Raw genomic sequence first — 20,661 nt, 5'->3', positions numbered from 1 at the left:
TTTCCTTGTTAATCCTGCATTCATAGTAGTATAGCATGTTGAAAAGTAGCCCCATTTTCCTAAACACAATTTAAATATAAATGTCGCGGGTAATATTCTCTGCAAATCACCCTAACCTGTATCTCTATCTAACCTTGACAACATTTTTTCCAGTAAAGTATGACTACAGATTATGAATGCTTTCAGCAACCTGTAACCATGAATATGTTTACGACATTCTTAAACTTTAGACAGTTGTTGTGCCATTACCATTTCAACAGCATAACAGGTCATCAAGAATTCCAACAATGCCTTTATGGTGACAAAAGACGTCTCGTGCAGGGGCAACTTCAAGTTTATTTCGTCTGAAGCCAATCCACCACCAGAAGCAGCAGCAGCTGCTGCAATAGAAGGATTCGTCCCTGACACCAATTGATATGGGGACAAACTGAGTGGAGGAGGAGGTGGAAGACTTGCATCAGGTGTAGGTTGCGGCCTCAAGATATGAAGATGTGCAGTGATTGATACTTGACTGAGGATCTTTTTCAGCTGGCCTCGTGCTTTGGAGGGTGGGGCCATTGACTGTTTACGTTCTTGCTCTGGTGGTTTTTCTTCTTTTTCACTGACTTGAGGCTGAATGCTGTTCTTGTGTGTCAAGGGAAGCCATTCAATCGTCTGCAAAGAAGATCACTTGGGAGTTTGAGATTTAAATTTTATCAATTACACTGAAGAACAATTGGAGAAGGGTTCAAAACTCCACAGTAAAGCTGTTGGTTTAAAATCTCATCCACGGATATTAAGCACATGTATACATGTAACATACTACATGATTCTACACGAATGTTTGAAGTCTATCCCAAACTAGATACACGAGGCTGGATCCATGTCCCATGAAACCCTTTCCAAAATTAAACACAATCAGTTTGATTCCTGCCTTAACATAGAGACACGAGTGGCCCCAGTGCCCAAACTGCAATTACCAGAGGCTGGTCCATGTCCATGCAAATGGACGTACGAGATGCCACCTGCCCTAAACTCGACAAACAAGTTTGACACTGTCCCAAATTGAATATAAGAGGTTGAGTTTAGAACCTGGACTCATGTCGATTTAGCCACTGTCCCAAATTGTATACATAACAAGTGCCATGCACTTGGCCACCATCCTAAACCGAATAAATGAGTTGGGTCCCGTTGTTTCACATTGGCTGTTCAGCATAACAGTTTGGCAATGTCCCATGAGATTGACCTGGCTGTCACCAACAGGACAAATATTATTCAGTAGGAATGGACAAAAAACTCATAAGATGCGTGACACTGCTGATAAATTAGATTTAAGGCTCAAAAGGCTCTTAAAAGTGTCAAATATTAATCTAGTAAACATTTCGGGCTTAGCCCTTCTTCAGTACATGTAGGTGGAATCAAATATTAGTCTGTTAGGTGGACAAATGTTAGTCTCTTTCCTGTCTAAACTGGAAATCACATTGGGTCTGGCTGCAAGCCGCACTATTTGCCCCTGCTCCACAGGAGTTTGGCCAACCCTCCTAAACTCAAGACACGGCTGACTCACCCTGATGAATGCATGCATAGCCTTGACTGAATGCAGCATACAGATTAACCAGCGAGTGTAAATCAACAAGTCTTCCATTGTGACTACACTCATTGCTGAATCACTTCCAGCAAGTGTTGCTTCACATGCCACAGCCAATCGCCTTGCTCGTTTTAGGCAGTCTTGATATTCCTCCATGATATAACTGACAATAAAAGAGAAAGAGGATATCTTCTGTAATAAAAAAAAGATAACATTTCCTGCAATAATTTTTCTGATGAGTTAGGTTAAGCTGATGACTTAATAAATGCAAGTGGTCATCAGACTTGAGATCCAGAGACTGTCTACATAACAGGCCATTGACTTCACACAGTCCCCACCAAGGTAAAACTAAAAACGAATGCACCATATCAGAGAGACTACTGTTACCTAACGGCAAATGGTTCTGGTAAGTAGTCAAGACTATGCTCTTGTTCCTGTTACCCTGGGTCCTCCCCTCTTCCAGCACCCATTTGGAACTTGATAATTATGTAGTTTACATCTTTTGGTGGTCCTGAGTTACTATGCCTCCCTATTTATAACTATATGTATGTGTAAATAGCCAGAGGTTGGAAGTCTTAATCATGTTATAATTATGGAATCATAATGTGACTTTTGTTGTCCTATGTTCAGGTGGTAGTACTTCAAACTAATTTTTGATTAAGTGCACATCCAGCAGAAACAAACAAACAAACAAACAAACAAAAAAACAAAACAAAACACAATAAAACAAACAAAAAAACTGTCTATTTGTCTCCCTACAACTCTACATACAGTACAATTCACTCATGGCAAACAGGAATGCTGGTAGGCCATAAAAATAATCCTTTCTACAGTGCACTGTACATGAACATTTATATCCAACAACTGCCAAAAGAAGCATTTGGGCTTTTGTAGTTTGAAAGACTGACATACAAAATTCACATTTTGCATACCTGAGCCTTTTCTGGTATATAGGATAAAGGTTTTCAATGGCTTTTGTGTGTTCACAGAAGCGAGCCCATCGTAGCATGTGCATATGTTTGCACTGAACTAAGTGTTCTATCCTGTCCACAAAAAACTGCAGAAAAATAACAAACCGTAAAGTTTACATGTGAGTACTCTTGCAATATTTCCCAAATGTTCATCCAGCTGGTTAGTGGTGAGCATTACATGTACAGTGTATAATTAGGTACAGATCCAGTATTTTTCAAGGGGGGAGGGGGCATTGGCTGGTACAGTACCTTGGGGTTGTAAAATCAACAGGGCATGAATTGCCCAAAAATTGTTAGAATTTGAGAATTGGAACCCAATTGCTGTTAAACCAGAAATACTGGCAATGCCACAGCATAGAAATTACAATGCTCAAGGTACTTGTCCAGAGTTTGCTCCTTCATTGCTCTCATAATATTCACGATATTCTCCTTTTTTAAGATTTTGCTTCTCAAAATAAAGAGGGGTGAGGGTGGTAATAGCCACTCACCCACCCCCCCCCCCCCTTAATCTGTTCCTGAACAAATTAAAAACATGACCAAGTAGAAAGTATTCTCTTGGGTTCCTTAAATGTCCAAAGTCAACTTCCCACCAATCTACATTTCCCTGGCACGACCATCAACTGATCATCAAGATTAAGACTTGATCTTGATGCAACCAGTACATGAATAACTTGACTTAAGTGTGACCTTCTTCTTTTTCAAACTGACCTGATGAAGCAGGAGTGGGATGCTTTTTGCAGTATATTCCACTTGACAACAGCTGGTCATCTCTTCATGCATTACATCTGACTGTATTATCAAGGGTTTAGCCTCATGCACCTGTAAAATAGATCAGAACACACTGTAGCTTAATCATCATGATAGTTAAATGTGCCATACTTAAAATAATATTAAGTTAATTATAAAATGGTTATTAGGTCAGAGTTTTTTCTCTGCTACAGGTAAACATGTAACCCAGTAATGCTTGTTCATGGTCAGGTGGTTGGCGACTAAGCTGGTCCCCTGACTGAGGATTAGTTCAGCAAGGAAGGTTGTGGAACTGGCCAGGACAGAAACAAGACCTGTCAAAGGGTAGTTGATTTTGTTAGAATGGCCATCCACACAATGGGTAGATGAGGCTCCTCAGCCCTGAAAGGCAGCTCATCTAGGAGAAGGAAACTGATTCTGAACACACGCTGCAGGCCCTACAGCATACCTGGCCACAGGAAAAGCTTTGGGAATCAACCCTGAGAAAACATCCAGAGACATCCTATCCTTAGGATCCATCTTCAACATGGAGAGGTGGGACCTACACATACATTTGTACTGCTTAGGCAACAGTTGTTTAGAGCTTCATATCGCAATGCCTTAGCTTGCACCCTGGAGAGGACACTCCAGTCTAACCTCACAGCATCAAAATAATTTACAGGAAGCAGCAGTTTACCAGTGACAAGTCACAGTACTTGATTGTTGCTCAATAAGCCACAGTGCTTGGTGGAAAGGATCTTTGAATCGCACTGGGTCACAGCTACTGCCCACCTCAAGCTGGGCAGCTCCCAGCCAGTTAACTGCTCTCCTGCCAAAGTCTGCCTTCCTTATTCAATATTGGTTGCATGGGCTTTAGGATATACATGTAGATGTTGTCCACCAGTTCACCATCAGGGACAACCTGCCCCTCAAGGTCGAATGATAAAATAATGCATCTGGATTAGGCCACAACAACTCTTATAGGCCACCCTATAATTACAAACTGTGACTGAGAGAATTCAAAGCTCACAGTGTGAACTAAGATGGCAACTGGTGTACAATGCCTGTATCATCGGCATGCTCCTATATGCCAGTGAGACCTGGAAAACATGCATACATGTAGGCCAAACAAGAGTGCAAGCTAAACAGCTTCATTGACATTCAATGGAGCGACAAAGTATTAAATGTACTGGTACTTGTATGCCCGGGCCCTTCCATCATGTACACAGTGCTCAGACAATGCAGGGTGTACATGAGCTGGCTCGGCCATCCATGCTGGATGCAAGATACCAAAGGAAATCCTCTACGAAGAACTACATTGTACATTGTACAATGCAGCCTTTAGCAATCAACAAAATTAATGATGATAATGATGATGATGATGCTGCTGCTGAAAATGATGATGATGATAATAATAATAATAACTTTATTGGATAACACAATTACTGGCAAAAACCAGTACTTCTCATTGTGGCCCTTAAAATCTACCATGCAACTACAATTACAAATTCAAACAGGGTTAGGGTTAGGGTTAAATAAAATAAATATCATATACATGTAAGGCGTATAATCCAAGGCTGACACCGACTAATGCAGGCCGATGAATTGATGACAAAGAGGTTATCTGTGGTGTCCTGTAGACATCCAGAACTATGAACAGTGGTCATATAACCAAGCTAGTATGTAGTGTGTGTCCATGTTTTGTAATCTGAGCAAGTGCTTGAGTGTGCCTTTGGGTTGCCCGGGTTTCTGACCTTAATGGTTTTATATACTACAGTCAAAGATTTGCAGTACAGTGTAGGGGGGGGGGGGAGTTATTGTTAGTCGCTAAGAGTAGATTTCTGATTTTGCAGAGCAGCAGGGACTGAGGGTATGAAGTAGATGTACAGTAAATGCTTCCAAATTAGGGGTGTGGCTAATCTACGGGTTGGGCTTATACAGGGACTCTCCACCATCCGAAGCATTCAATGAATGAAACACACCTGAAGACTCTTGCTAATGGCCAACTTCCTCTCCCTCTTAAAATGATCAACATCCTTTGGTAAAGGGACAGACCTTCAAAAATAAGAGCGAAAATGTTCATACATGTACACTTCATTTAGCATTGCACTATGAAAACAAACAATATCAACAAAGAATTCTTTACCACACAACTCAAATGTCGCACAGATCTTATCCAATTTTGATATTAACTGAGTAACCAGATGGTATAACAATTATTATCATAGCAATTTTGGCCTAAATGATTTTAAATTGAATACCAAAAGAAGTTCCAATTTCATAAACTGCAAAAGCTAAAAATATTAATATATAAAATGTGTGTATTGGCACACAGGGAGGCTTCAAGCACTCAGAATTGCAAAACACTTTTTTCTTGAGTCATTATATTTTTAATATAGTACTACATTGAAATAACCACCTGAGATCTATTCTATATAATATATAAACAATACATGTACATGTAGACTCTGGACACTTGAAGCAAAAATATGTCTGGATTCAACAGATATTTCTCTACAGACATTATCTGTTCTGAGAGCACAGTTCGAGAAACAACTGTGAGCTTTGAGGAATATATTGAACGAATAGAGGCTATTGTGTTTGTTTATTTTTTTTTTGCAGCATACACAGTTTTCAAAATTGAGAAATATCACTCAGACACTCCCCAGTTTTAGTTGGGGCATATTCAGTAATGTGAATGCATTTAGACCAACACGTATGGACTAAAATATTTGATGGATTATACAGTGTAATTAACCTTACGATACTCCTGATACCTCCCTACAGAATCAATCAAATATCATTCTATAATCTAAGAATCTAACAGCTAAAGGAATCAAGAATCATCCCCCCTGATTGCTGAAGATTTTACAAGAACTCAGCAACTACATGTACAGTACACTAAAAATAAGTGATTGGTACAGTGTAGGGAGAGAAAGCCCTAAAGTGTGTACAAGTCTCCTTGTTAAGCTAATAAATTATAATTCATTATATCAAAATCAGAATAGTAACAATGTTATTAAGAGGCAATCAAAAAGGTTGAGATTTGGTTGGCCATTTTCACACTAGAGACAGAAAGTCCTTCTAAGACGTGTTATCCATCCAGCACGGATAATCCGTCTTAGTGTGAAAACGGATTATCTGTGGTGGACAGATAACCTGTCTTGGATGGATTATCCATCTCTAGTGTGAAAATGGCCCATACCAAGACGGAAAAGTAGCAGAAGGATAATCCATCTAGACGGATTATCCGTCTCTAGTGTGAAAATGGCCAATGTTGGAAGTGATTCTCGGGTGCATTTCAATGGTCACACAATTTGTCAGAGTAATGGGTGAAAAACAGGCTGCAGACTGCACTCCAGACTGCAGACTGGGGCGTAAAATGCATACAGAAGACAAGGGGTAACTGTAACATATTGGCACGTGAGAATTAGCACCTATTGTATGTTATATTTTGTGTACGCATATTTAAGTAGGCTAGCACATTATGCAAATCTAGAGAGCACACACATCCACGCGGTGTGTATGAACAAGCAGAGTAAACCTCTTCGACAACACACTACATGGTGACAGCGTTTTACAAGAGTAATTTCTAGAGTTTAATCAAAAGAGGCCAGCAGAAGCGAATTATGGCAACAGCAACGTCTTTTGCGTCGCCACAGATGAACTGGGACGCTCCTGATCCGATAACTGCATTCGCAAGATTCAAACAAAAATGTCAGCTTATGCTCTCAAGCATTCTCAAAGATGCCGATGACGAAGAAAAAGTGAGCTATATTTTACTCTGGTCAGGTGAAAAAGGCCTGGATTTAAACAACAGTTGGACATTCACAAAGGAGGAAGACAGGAAAAAGCCTGCCATTATTTTCGAACGGTTCGAGAATCAATTGGAACCGAAGATGACTCATCGAATTCACAGATACACACTACAAGGAATGCGACAAGAACAAGGCGAGCCAGTGGATGATTTTATCTCAAGATTAAAAAATCTAGCAGCAAAATGTCAATTTTGCGACAATGCCGAAGTCGAAGACAGAGTTTTGGATCAGCTCATTTGGGGCTCAAGAAATCCCGATGTCCAGAAGTCTCTCATAAGCGGAGACAAATCATTGACCCTTGCAGCCGCTATTGAGACTGCAAGAAGCCATGAAGCGACAAGCAAACATATGAAGACACTGGCAGGAAGTAGCAAAAGCCATCAAGAGGGTAGAAGTATAGATGCCATTTATAAGGAACAAGAAAGGGAATTCTGTAACAACTGCAGAAAACAACACCCGAGGAACAAATGTCCAGCTTACAGTACATTATGTCGAAAATGCGGTAAAGCTAATCATTGGCAGTCTGTCTGCTGACCCAGCAAACAGAAACAACTTAACCAAGGAAGAAAGCCGGCCTCCAAAAAAGTTATTCACACGATTGAGGACAGGGGCAACGAGGACAATGATGAAATTCTGACAATCAGTACCATGGAGGATAACACCATAGAAGACACGCAACATTCGACACATGACACACGCGATGAAGTCTTCGCAACACTTGAGGTAACTCAGCCAGAAGAGAAGCGCAAAATTAATCTCCAGTGCAAGGTAGACACAGGTGCACAGAGCAATGTTTAGCCTATCAGGCTACTTTGCACAATCGTCCCAGAGAAGTTTGACGACGAAGGAAACCCCAAACCAGAAGCACTGGAAAAGAATGAAGCTGTCCTTTCAGCATATGGTGGCTCTGTAATCAAGCAGCTTGGCACTATAAACATCCCTTGCAAGTACAAAGAGAAGAAGATCAACTGCATTTTCTACATCACAGACACTTCAGGGCCAGCTATTCTAGGTCTAAAAGCGTGCACTGCACTAAAACTGGTCACCCTAAACTGCACACTAAGAACAAATCAATTAGACCAGGCTGATCCAACTAGCAGTTTCAATGCCCCAGCTCACAATTCGGGTAGTTGCAAGAAAAGCTCGAGTTACATTGGAAGTCATGTACCACTGGAAGAGCGGCCATCAATCACAAGTAAACAAGAGCTGATGGAGATGCACCCAGAATGTTTCAATGGCACAGTTGGATGTTTTGACGACTTTACGTATCACATCACACTGGATCCTGAAGTATCACCGGTGGTCCATGCACCCCGCAAAGTGCCCATAGAGTTGAAAGATAAATTACAAGCTGAATTACATGAGATGGAAAGTCAAGATATCATTGCAAAAGTAACACAACCTACAGATTGGGTTAACTCCCTGGTTATTAGAGAAAAAGAAAATGGGCGACTTCGTTTATGCCTCGATCCTACAGGCTGCAGATGTTGTACATATGTATGTGTACGTGTACATGTATGTTGTGTAACCATTTCTATTATCAAGTGTTACATACGTAACTGTAAACAGACTAGCCTGGGTGTTGCTCTAGCTTGCTGTCAGGAGCAAAAGTCTGCATTCTAGTTACTGAGTGGTGCTCTGGATAGTCTAATGTCATTCAGGCTAGTCTCCGGAACGCTCAGGATTGCCTCAGTTACCCTATATTTACAGTAAGCAATCTCCATAATCGAATGGCAACCCCTGTTTCTGCAGTTACAGTAGTTTGCAATCTGCAGTCTGCGTTTAACGCTGACATGCCAATTCAAATTAGCCCTTTAGAGCGTCTGATCACAAATCATAAATAATTAAAGATACATCTAAGCTCCAATTAATAAATTAGTGACCCAAAGCATCTCCACGTCTGTTTATAAGACTTCATCAAACTACTATTCATACGATACGTACATGTACATATACGGTAACATTTCAACTATGCTGTCAAGTTTGCTCGCTGTCAAATCAAGCAACAACTAAATGACAATTAAATTTACATGTACATATGTCAACTAAGAAAAGAGATAAAACTGGTCACGAATGGCTCACCCGAATGCCTTTGGTACTGAGCTCAGAAAATTTCCCTCTTCGACTTCATTTTGTAATTCCTTCAACTCCTTTTTGAGATCTTCTTCTAAGGATTTGACTTTCTCTGACAACGAAACTTCATAAATTCCATCCATGTTCTTATAAAAGTCACCAAAAGGCTGTAGAATTGGTCTTGTGTTCTAGAAGTCAATTACGACTCCATTCCGAACCTGGACTCTTCTTTTGTTTTGGGCGCCATATTCAATTTTCCCTGGTAACCAACTCGAACGCCGAACGATTAGAACCTCGTTCTCCTGCCGGAAGTAAAATCAAAGGAGCCGAAAGTATTAGTTTTGTTCGTACTCAGTTTCTCTCCGCCAGTGAGTAGACCAACATGGACGCCATTTGCTGGAGTTGAGTTGAGCAAAATTTAGGTACGTTTTATCGTAATTGGATTACTTTTGTTCTCTTTTGAGCCAAGTAGGCAATTGAAGCACCCACCAAATTTCGTTACAAGTCTTTTAGGCGGGGATGACCATGTAGCGAAGTGGTAAACCGTTCAAACACGCTTGAAGCGTGATTTGGAAGAAAGGGGTCGTTGGTTCGAATCCTGGTCGGCACTTGGGCTTCGAGCGAAATATTTTATTTCTCTCGTTAAAACTTTTTTTTATGCACTTTCGCAATAATTCATCTCATTTTAAGTCGTAAAACTGAATTTATTGTAAGAGTTCGAAGCATCGTTCTTGGTAATTAAGACTCTCCGAGAAATCAACGAGTTGAAACTTAATTCAAGTCAAACAAGATTTTGGAATACTCCTCCATCCGTTTAGTTTCACGAAAGACAAACACCTACTTTTGTTCGATGTCAAATTATTAAATTCACTACTATTTAGCTGGAATAGAAACCCTGTTTGTACTCGTATAAACGAGCCATGTGCTGCACATGGTTCCGCCATTTTGTTTCTATTTGTTTTGAAACCGGCTAAAGACTAATTTTTACTTGTACTTGGGTGGGCTTGCTGCTACTCGTCATAATTCTCGAGTTTAATAGTGTAATGCATGCTCCGTATCATATCCCTGCACACGAAATTTCCGACAGTTCTTTTCGCTGTAATATATTTTTAGATGTCCTGTTCTTGTGATGTCACTTGCGGCAGATTCTGATGACCTACCAATAAATCTGAATTTGGCTGAGCTAAAAGAACAACTTGCACAAAATGGAACAGTTATATGTCCTGTGCAAGGCTGTAATCAAGACTTCAAATCTTTCTGGGGGCTAAAATATCACTTGAGACGGGCAAACCACCAAGACGTGGCAGAAGGGAAGTTTAAATGTGAAAAGTGCAATCGGTTGTTTCAGTCGCGGGTTAATTTGCGACAACACAGAATAGCTGACCATTCAGGTAGTGAGGGAGGAAGTCCACTGCCCAGTCCATTGTCATCTCCAAGGTAAACTGCATTCAGCCCTATTTGCCTTCTTTTACAGTACTACAGGAAATAAGTAGGTTGGTACAAAAATTAATGTGGACCCCCACCCCCTCCCCCACCCCCGATCTGGATTCACCTCCTGGACCCCAAAAGGGAATCCAAAAGGGGGTCCAGAAGAGGAGAGGGTCCAATTTTTTTGTACCGACCAACAATAAAACTTGTTCTAATTAAAAGTGCAATATAACTAAATAAAAGTTAGCATTTCGTCAAGTGATAGGTGTTGGTTAATTTTGTTTCTACACGTATCAACACACATCTGATACAGAAGGTTACAAGCAAAGGTTGTTGAATGATAACTCATTTATCTAAACATCACTTCTGTACAATTGATTATCCCCACTTAGTCTACACCCATTGATTTAACAACAGATGACGAAAAGTGGTTTTGGTCTCACCAGCTCTACATCTATATAATAGTTATAAATGTGTCTCATATATGTTATACATAAAATTAAAAATTTTTTTTTTTTAAATTACCTCAATACAGACACTTTCCTACACTCCATGTGCATGTAGTGAGCTAAAAGAGTTTAAATCTAGAAAATATGGCAAATAATATTGTGGTAGATTTTGACTTAAGTAGGCCAGGTTAAAGCCCTGGCTAGGGTCAATGTTTTGAGTCTGCTGAACACAGGGAAGTTACTTTAGTGTTACAGTCTCTCTTTTTGGGCTGGAAGATAAGTTCATGTACCAGCTACTGTAACAATGCTAAGGTGTGTAATGTGATAAGTATTCATGCCTGGAGAGGGTTTGGTAGGGGGTTATTTGTTGAGGTTTATTGTTGGGCAAAAAAGGACAAGCATGACATCATGACATCACTGAATTGGTCCATTAATAATAATAATAATAATAATAATAATAATAATAATAATAATTTATTTCTAGCGCATTACATTAAAAAATCTCAATGTTCTTACAGAATAAAAATGAGAAAAACGATAACGAAACCAATATAAGGAAAATATATTAAATTACAATGGACGATAAAATACTAAAATTCATCATAAGATACTAAAATTCGTTATAGAAATACTAAAGATCATTATTAAACAAAAACGTTTTAAGCTTAGTTTTAAACGTATCCACTGATGGGGCACTTCTCACATCAAGTGGGAGGCTATTCCACAGTGCTGGCGCACAAGATGAAAAAGCGCGTCCCCCCTAGGTCTTTGTCCTAAACACCGGTATGTGCAGTCGCAGGTGATCATTATTATTTCATTACTTTTGTTTATGTATATGTACATGCAGGTCAAGGGAAAACGATTCATTCCACTTTTCCTCTACACACTCAACAAACCAAAAGACAGGGCAAATTTCGACAGAAACTTCTTGTACTGAAGTGAATGAGAATTCAGCTACTAATGGAGCAAAGGCAAGCGAAAGTGAAGTCAATCAAACTCAGGCAGCAGTTGTTACAAAGAGAAAGAGGGGCAGACCAAGAAGGGCTGACCAAATTAAACATTCTCTCTCGGCTGTGAATGGCCAAGGGGAAGTCATCAGTGGGACTTTATCTCTATCTCAACCAGTTATTAACACTGCTGACAATCCTGAAGGTAGAAAACTGGACAATGCAAGCTCAGATAGTACCGTCACTCCAAGGAGGGCTTCCACAAGAGTGCGTACTCCACGGATAAATTTAAATTTGTATGATGATACAGAAGAAAACAAAAGAAAACATAAAAGAGTGAAAAGGAATACTCCTAAGAAGAGAGGGAGGAAACCAAAAATTGTCTCTGATGAAAATGCTATTGATGACTCCGTGAGAGATTCCGATTGTGAGAAAACACATGGGAAGAAACCTGAGAAAAAGCCAAATAGCGATACAGCTGGGAATGAATGTGTCATAGGAAGAGGAACTAAAGAAAATGTGGATGGCAACAGTGATAATGTTGATGATGAAAATAGCAATGTCCATGATGATAATGCGGCAAATGTTGATAATGAGGATGATGATGACGATGAAGATGGCAATGTCAAGGATGATGGTAATGGTATGATTTGGTGCATACATTGTATATTCCTTCCTGTCTGAATACAAATGGTACTTTCCAGTAAACTGTTAGCTGAAGACAATCTAATGATTTGAGGGCTTGAAGGGGGGAGGGGAGGTAATCAGTTACAATACTCCTAGCCAACTCTTCCTGCAAAAATCAGTGTTAATTTTTTAATATATGGATTTAGCCAAGCCTAAAAGCAGAGCTCCTGGGCTGGGATGTCCAGAGCCTGCTTAAGCTAATCCAGGATAAGTGAAAATTTTCATTGAGTTCTTGTAGTTTTTTTAACTAGGCAAGGACTGGTGTCACACAGGGTCATGCATTTCACACTCTTTTATTTGACCTTTATGGTTAACCTATTTGTATATAGATGATGATGATGGAAAGGCAGTCATAAAGGAGAGAAGAAAACCTTGGAGAAAGGTCTTTGTTTTTTTTATTTATAGAATTAAAGAAGTCATGTAAGTGTAAAAATGTTCCTCACAATAATATATTAGAGTGATGTCAGGGATTAAGTCAGTGTTTTGAACAAGATTTGAGGTACAGAAGCCATCAGATGGCATTGAGAGAGGCCTGCAACACAGGGTTGTCAAAAGAAGCCGGCAAACAGTGCATTTCACTGGCTGTTTTAAAAAACTGCACCAGCTAAGTACTGTGAATGGAGGCCTAAGCATGATATTGGAGAAATAAAATGAAAGTTAAATTGTTCACTTAATAATTAATTTTTTGTTTGAGCCGAATTGGATTGAGGGAATTAAAAAAAAAATGTTACATGACATGAAGTGTATGACCTGAATTGAAACTGATTTAAAGATTGAGTTGTGAAATGTTCTATGCCTCGGCGCATCATTTTACAAGTGCGCAAAATGTTCACAGAAAAAAGTATCTTTAATAGTATGGTAAGATGTGTTGTTTTTAGGGGGATGGAATAGAAGGGGAGTGCCAGAGGGCACTTATACTTGGGAAGGCAAATGTTTGGAAGGAGATGAATATTAGCATTATCAACAAACGCATTTTCTAAATATTACTTGACTGTCTAATTACATGTATTAATAGATCGTATTACAGTGTGATCGTCTGGGTGAGGGTACAGTTCTGAAATGAACTGTTGTTGGTGACTGAATTTTTACTATCAGATTTAATTTTAAATATCGGACAAACCCAAACATTTCTTTCGATAAATTAAATGGTTTATGCAATAACGTTTAATTAGAATTGTTCAGTAATTAATTTTAAGCCTCGACAAACAACGTGTATGAAATTAGAGGACGTACATGTACATCTAGATGAGAAGTGTGATCTGAGGTGTTTGCTTGACAATAATTATTGTATGTAATAAAATTTAATTATAATTGTTCAGTAATTGATTTTAAGCCTCGACAAACAACGTGTATGAAATCAGAGGGCATACATCTAGATGTTGGTTATGATTATATGAGAAGTGTTATCTGAGCTGGTTGTTTGATAATTTTGTTTTGTTTTGTTTTGTTTTATTCCAACAGAGAAAAGCTGTGGTTTCAGAGGTAGGCTGACATTCTGATCTGTATGCATGATTATGTGCCTAAGTATTAGTCTGACCTTGAAAATGGCAATAGCTATAAATTTAATATAGCTACAGAACCATACCAGAAATGATTTTAATCAAATATATAAAAAGTCAGTGTTTGCTTGTCAAAAAATGCTCTCCTCCCAGGCAAGATGTGTCAGACTGGTGAAACCTTTAATTAACGTAATGAAAGTTCATTTTTTGGGTGTTGACCACCCAGTTACAGTAGTTCAGTCTCTTAACCCTAATAGCATGCCATTAACACCAGCATGACATTTGTGTGGTGGCCTCACAGTGCATTCCTGTTCAAAGGAATTTATTGTTAGCTTTTTCCACATTCTGGCGACTTGATAATTGGGGCCAAAGCAAATTAAACTCATCACAAATAGATGAGCTTGGGAACTGGTGCCTGCAAGGTTAGTGGGGAGCAGAAGCCGTATGCGGAAGGGGAGGTATCCATGGCAACCCTGGAAGTGGGAAACACCCCCAAAAGCAGCCGCTAACTGGCACCGTCACACTGATTGAATCAGTGGAAACAACTTACCTGACCCATACTTACTTAGAGACCAGCAACCAATAGCAACCAAAGATTCGCCAAAGTACAAAGCAAATGTTCCGCAACGATCAGCTGGCAGCACAATACGTGCAATGCAATGTGAGACAACAGCCCTGCAAATCTCCAAAGGGCCGTCCCGCAAGTCACATACCGGAAAAGGGGAAACCGCTGACTGCATTGGTTTGAGTCTAACTTTGCCTAAATCATATTTAGCCACATAAAAAAATAAAAAGTGCAATGAGGCAGTGGATGGTGGCCAGGGCGACCATTCCAAACGCCATCAATTTTTGCTCTTGCCCCAATTTTTGCACAACCAGAATGTGGAAAATGCTTGTTGCTCGTTCTCCTACTTCTATGGAATGCTTGCCACACAGTCCAGCTATAAACTTCTGATTGAATAAACTCCTGGTAGGCAAACTTAACTTAAGGATAAAACTAGACTTCTGAGATGCAGATTGCAATTTCTGGGATTGTGTTGTTCCAGAAAATACACCCCATCCCACAGAGGTTTTTTTGTTTTGTTTTGTTTTGACCTGTACATCCCTTCCGACATTCCAGTGTTGGTTGATACTTTCCTTCAAAAATGCTGACTTTTGAGACTCCTTCCCCCCTGGAAATTTCCAGTAAACCTCCTTGGGGTGGGTATGGGTGGTTTTTGGGACCACAAAATCACTAAAAAAAATAATAAAGGGTCAATATTAATAAATTTAACTTCTAGCATTATGCTGTAGTGTGTGGGTGGAAGACATTTCCTGCCATGTTACAGCGATTAGTAAATTATTATAATGATAGCCTGAGTCAGGCTATAACATAAACAAGACAAGTCCAAGGATGGTTAAGTTAATATTGCTGAATACCAAGTTTTGTTTTTATTATTACATGTATAATGCAGAAAGGCTGTTACAATAGTTATATCAGTTCAACTCCCTAGTCATAGTCCTGTGGCTAGACAATAACAAGTGCACAGCTTATATATCAAGGCATTGAACAGGGATTGACATAACATGATGTAATCAAACAAATCAAAAAGATTATTAATAGTTTTGTTTGTTGCAAGTAATAATTCAGAATTGTTTAGACCAAAAAAAAATTAAATTGTGTAAAACAGATAATTAATTTTTCAGGCAGCTAGGCTTAAGAGGCTTGTGAAATGGGGAAAGACATTGATTTGTCAGAACGAAGGATGTAGGGCAAAGTTTACCACAGCCGCTGGATACTTAGCACATCAGAAAATCTGTGGAGTGAAAGAGGAAGACAGAGAAAAGTTTACATGCGAGATATGCGAAAAAGTATATATGTCTTCTATGGGGCTTAAATATCACATGCAAGCCAAGCACACTGAGGTAAATATCATCATTAAATAACCTGAATCTACATGAACCAGAAAATCACTGGGTTTATTTGGATGTGTACTTGAAAAGGGTTTTGGCTGAGGTCATTGTGTATAACATGGAGGACCTTTATCTTAGTTATGGGTAAATGGTGTCAGGTATTATCGAAACTTCCCTTAATTAGAGGCCCCCCTAAGTGCAATTTGAATAGAGTGCCCTTCATCACTCAGGAAAGTCCCCACTTCACCTTAGTATTTAGCCCTTATTAACCGAGCAGGAGGTCTGTATGGGAGAATCTTGACTGCGGTCATGAGTACAGACTGAACGCAGTGAGGTCTGTACACACGACCCACGTGAAGGTTCTCCCATACAGACCGACTAAGCTCGGTTAATAAGATGTTTATTATATGGCAGATCTAGACAAGAACAATTTAATTCATTTAAGTTACTGGTTTTTAGGTAACTGACATTTTGCTTGTGAACAGCGATGAGCTGAACTTAATTCTGCCAAAGTTTGCTTGTCCTCTTTACTTTTTTTTTTCTCATCAGACATTTTGACACTTCAATAATAAACATTGTTAGCAGAAAATTGTCAATATTTTTGCCTTTTAGTGTGCAACTTTTTCACTGCAAAACATTACCGGTCTAGATGCCGGTCTAGATGGGAAAATCTAGACTGCCTTCAAATATCGATTTCAGCTAATCAAATTCATGAATTCGGTAGTAGCCAGTCCTTGTGAGACAGAGCCATATAATAATGTTTAAAATAAAGGAACTACTTGGAGGTAAAGTGGTTTAAACCTGGGCGGTTGGCCTGGGCGGTTGACATGATTAGTATGTTGTCTAATAACTACTTGGGTAGAGTGAGACAATTGACAGCTGCGATAATCACGTTCTAATTAGAGCCCCCCCCCCCCCCCCCCCTCTTCAAATGAGTGCAATTTGAATTGAGTACGCCGCTAGGGAAGTCCCACTCCACCTCAAATTCACACTTAGTTTTGTTTAAAATAAAAGAAATAACTTGTAGTTAAGTTGGTTCAAACCTGAGTAGTTGGCATGACGAGTATGTTCTCAAATAAGTACCACAGGGACCATTGAGATTTTAATTTGTTTTTTTTTTTAGTTATTTTAATAGTGAGGAATAAGACTGGTGTAAATTTTAATTAGTGTTACCCTTGCATTCTGATGAAAGCTGTCCATTCTGAGGCTATCTAGAGTGTTAATGAGGTAAACCTGAGTGTCAACTAATATTAGACTAACCTGAATGCAATACTATCTGGACTAACCTGAATGAAATATGATTTTGTTTACACGTGTAGAGTGAGACAGTTGACAGCTGCAATAATTCAGAAGATAAGAACAAGGTATAGCTTCATGTGATGTGAAAATATTATGATCCTGTTCAGGGGTAAAATCAGGGATCTAGATTAAAGCCAAGAGCTGGGTAAAAAACCTGACTGTGGCATAAATATTATTTTACTGTTTATGAGAGCTGGGAAATGTGGGAATTCTGAGGCAAGACTTTTACCCTTCCTCGTGTATTGTGCAGAAATCTCTGTCTGTTTCAGATCTTATGTAAATTATACTTTTAAGAAACCCTTCCTGAAAAATGTGAGGCTCATTTAAACTTTCTGGAATGTAGAAGCCGAGGTCATAGACCATGCAATCCAAGTGGCAGATGGTACCCTGAAAATCTGGAGCCCAAGTTATTTTTCCTCCATTATCTTGCAGTCTCACGAGCCTTTATTTGACTTTTTTGTGTTTCATTCTGTCTTGGATTGTAAAACCATTTTAAGTCTGAGTCTCAGATTTTCAGATGGGATCTCTGTCAGACAGTCTAATGGCCATTCTCTGATTTTACAATAATTATTGATTACTCCGAGTTCCTTTCTCAAGTCCTGTACTATCATTTCTAATTGCAATGAAGAGAAAAATTGTTGATTTTTACTTTGTTATTAACTTAACCCTGTTTAGAACATCACACATCTTTTTTGACAAAATAAATGATCCAGTACATTTGAAATTGATACTCTGGCTATCTGTTTATTCAATACTCAAGCATGATATTCTATTATAACACTTGCTTATAATATAGGAAGAGAATGAACCCGAAATTCTATCAGATGGAAGAACAAGACGAAAGGCAGCTTCCAGGTACATGTGTATTCAATAGATAATTGGTTTACTTTTCACAAGAAAAATGTATAATGAAGTTCAAAAAGTAACCTCTTCCGATTGCCTCTTAATAGATGTTGCAAAATTTAAATACATTAGATATTATCACAGTGATTTTGTTGGTTAAAACATTGCTGAATAATTGACTGAGTACATGTACCTTCATTTGTATATGAAATAATTTCAGAAAACCAAGAGGAATTGTTGATGGAATGAGAAAAATGTAATTAGTTACCAGACAGGAAGCCTGACAGACTTTGCAAAGATTCGGCCTGGCCTTATTAATTTGACATAACAACTTTGGGCATGCGCATTTCATTGTAACACGACTGTTGTCAGTAGCTTCAGTGCACTTCTTTAACGAAAAGAGAGCATTATTTCTAGGTTTCCAGCAATGAAAAGATGTTTTGGATGTTGAATTCCTAGGTCATGCTTGTTGTAGTGTTTAATATGCATTGGCACTGATGGCTGATCTGGCTTTCCTCAACACTATAGCCCAGCGTCAACTCTACGTCAGAGAAATGTGAAAACGCAACGTTATTTCTACGGGTAGGCCTACCATCCGCACCAATCCGTCACGAAAACAGAGCTTTCTGAAAAAGCTCTTCTAAAGACTGGAATTTGAAAACATAGGCTTTGCGTTTTATAAGTGTTTGGATGGCAAACACTTTGAAAATGGAGCTTTCGAAAACGATGATTTGTCGATCAAGTGATTTCTCTGCCCGAGGTTTCATCCTTGAACACAAATCCAAAATGACCGGTGATTGTTGAGTTTTTACTGAAATTTCTCCGGCGTACGCGTAGACAGAAAACACTTTATATGTTTTCAGAGTGAAAACGCCGTTTTCAAATTTCTCCGGCGTAGTTTAGACGGGGCCTATGACTATGATCAGTAATATTAGCTTTCTTATCTCGTTTGTTATTGCAGGGCAATGTCAAAAGTTCAAAAACTAGTGACAGAGCAAAATCTTCAAGAAGTGGATCATTCTAGAGGGATTGTGAAGAAAGAGTTTCTGGACCAGCTAATTGTTAAAATCAAAGGCAGAGACATATCCAAAGAAGAGGAACAATGGACTGAAGCACTGGAGACAGAGACTAGTGTAATGTGTCCCAGTAAGGTAATCTGTGAACGTTTGTTTCCACTTCCTTGGAATATGTAGCTCCAGGAAATATCCATACCCCTCCCACGAAGGAATTTTTTTGGATTGAACCCCACACCCACACCCACTATGTGGAAATTCCAGTTTGGGTTCCTAAGTGGCTTTTGAGACCTCCCTCTCCCTTGGAGCTTCTGATTACCCTTTCTTACCGTACCTATGTTTGCAATTAGCCAATCAGAAGCCGGGTCTAGTGTTCTGGTATCCTCAGATATCATGTCACTGACCTGATGTGGTTACGATACAATGGAAACTTGGTCGAATTGGAGTACGGTAAATATCTAATCTTACCGTTTTTGGTACGCTTCTGTTAACTATTTCCTTTGCCTAAGGGGCTCGGGAAATTGTAGGAATTTTGACAAAATGCGCGTGAAATTGTTTCCGCGTCGAACTCCTCGCCGTTTGCTGACCCATATTTAATTTAGTGTCATTTCAATCAATCTACCAAGGAGCGAACGTTCTCGCATTTTTGTCTTTCTTTAAAGGGGTGCTCAGAAACATTTCAGTCGTTTGAGAACATTAAAGCTCATTTGAAATCTTGTGAGAAGGCTGTTTCCTACAAGTGTCTGGCCTGTGGCAAGGTTTATCTGTCCATAATGCTCCTACACAATCACATTAACTTTCGACATGTTGGATACAAGGTAACCATTTAGTGAGTTATGCAATTAAAATTTATTTATCTTTCTCTTCTTTTCTTTTTTGTTTGTTTGCTTTTTAAAATTGATGTTTAATACATAAACAATGCTTACAAGTACACGACAAACTACAATTCTGGCCAAAAGTCCTAGGGACAATTGACAAAAAGCCAACTGGTGACGCATTATTTTGAAGTGGAAAGTAATAATTCAGTCTCGGAAACCACATCTAGTATGCAATACCTACTTGTTCTATGTAATCTATATGTTTGTTGACTTCTTGCCGTCAGCTTCCGAAAAGTTAGGACCCCTTCCCCGAACGTAACACACATGAAAGTAACATTTTATAATGTTTTGTTACGAATTTCCATCTTTTATTTTGGAAGAAGAGTTTAGTCGCATCAACTTTACAAAACGGTTTATGCTCCCCGAAAGTTACGACCCCCCCATAAGCTGCTAATTCCGAAAGTTACAAGAGTCGCTACTTTGGGGACGTTTTAGTGGTGTTAGTTTTCGGCATCCTGTTACTAGCATACTATAACCAGTTTATGAGCTTGTCAGAGCATCTTTTGGATCTACACCAACCAGATTGCTTTAGAGAAGCAGTTACATAGAAAGCCCGTGACAAGTTGCTTT

The 20,661-nt window shown here is 39.1% G+C and overlaps 2 protein-coding genes across 3 annotated transcripts in view; one reads left to right on the top strand and one right to left on the bottom strand.

Annotated features, from left to right (window-relative positions):
* Nucleotides 1-9,458, bottom strand: part of LOC110062852 (uncharacterized) — a 50,109-nt gene extending 40,651 nt beyond the window's left edge. Inside the window, exons 1-6 of the mRNA XM_089298919.1 lie at nt 9,165-9,458; nt 5,247-5,319; nt 3,247-3,357; nt 2,500-2,624; nt 1,547-1,730; nt 250-654 (exon numbers count right to left, since the gene is read on the bottom strand). Coding sequence (XP_089155045.1) covers nt 250-654; nt 1,547-1,730; nt 2,500-2,624; nt 3,247-3,357; nt 5,247-5,319; nt 9,165-9,298 — 1,032 coding nt within the window. The 5' untranslated portion in view covers nt 9,299-9,458. The remainder of the gene's footprint in view (nt 1-249; nt 655-1,546; nt 1,731-2,499; nt 2,625-3,246; nt 3,358-5,246; nt 5,320-9,164) is intronic.
* Nucleotides 9,459-9,512: 54 nt separating this feature from the next.
* LOC110062853 (uncharacterized) overlaps nt 9,513-20,661 on the top strand; it is a 42,106-nt gene continuing 30,957 nt past the window's right edge. Inside the window, exons 1-10 of one of the 2 annotated variants that reach the window (XM_089298922.1) lie at nt 9,513-9,577; nt 10,269-10,592; nt 11,880-12,616; nt 12,996-13,048; nt 14,128-14,148; nt 15,852-16,070; nt 17,378-17,422; nt 18,154-18,212; nt 19,162-19,351; nt 19,876-20,031. In XM_089298922.1, the coding sequence (XP_089155048.1) occupies nt 10,285-10,592; nt 11,880-12,616; nt 12,996-13,048; nt 14,128-14,148; nt 15,852-16,070; nt 17,378-17,422; nt 18,154-18,212; nt 19,162-19,351; nt 19,876-20,031 (1,788 nt within the window). In that variant the 5' untranslated portion in view covers nt 9,513-9,577; nt 10,269-10,284. Of the gene's footprint in view, nt 9,578-10,268; nt 10,593-11,879; nt 12,623-12,995; nt 13,049-14,127; nt 14,149-15,851; nt 16,071-17,377; nt 17,423-18,153; nt 18,213-19,161; nt 19,352-19,875; nt 20,032-20,661 lie in introns of both variants that reach the window. The other variant, XM_089298921.1, reaches the window with a different exon arrangement.

This window comes from Orbicella faveolata, unplaced genomic scaffold (assembly GCF_042242905.1).
Source record: "Orbicella faveolata isolate gen_17 unplaced genomic scaffold, um_ofav_v1 contig_34, whole genome shotgun sequence".
NCBI classification, from domain to species: domain Eukaryota; kingdom Metazoa; phylum Cnidaria; class Anthozoa; order Scleractinia; family Merulinidae; genus Orbicella; species Orbicella faveolata.
The sequence above is the reverse complement of the archived record's forward strand: the minus strand, read 5'-3'. Positions and strand labels throughout refer to the sequence as shown.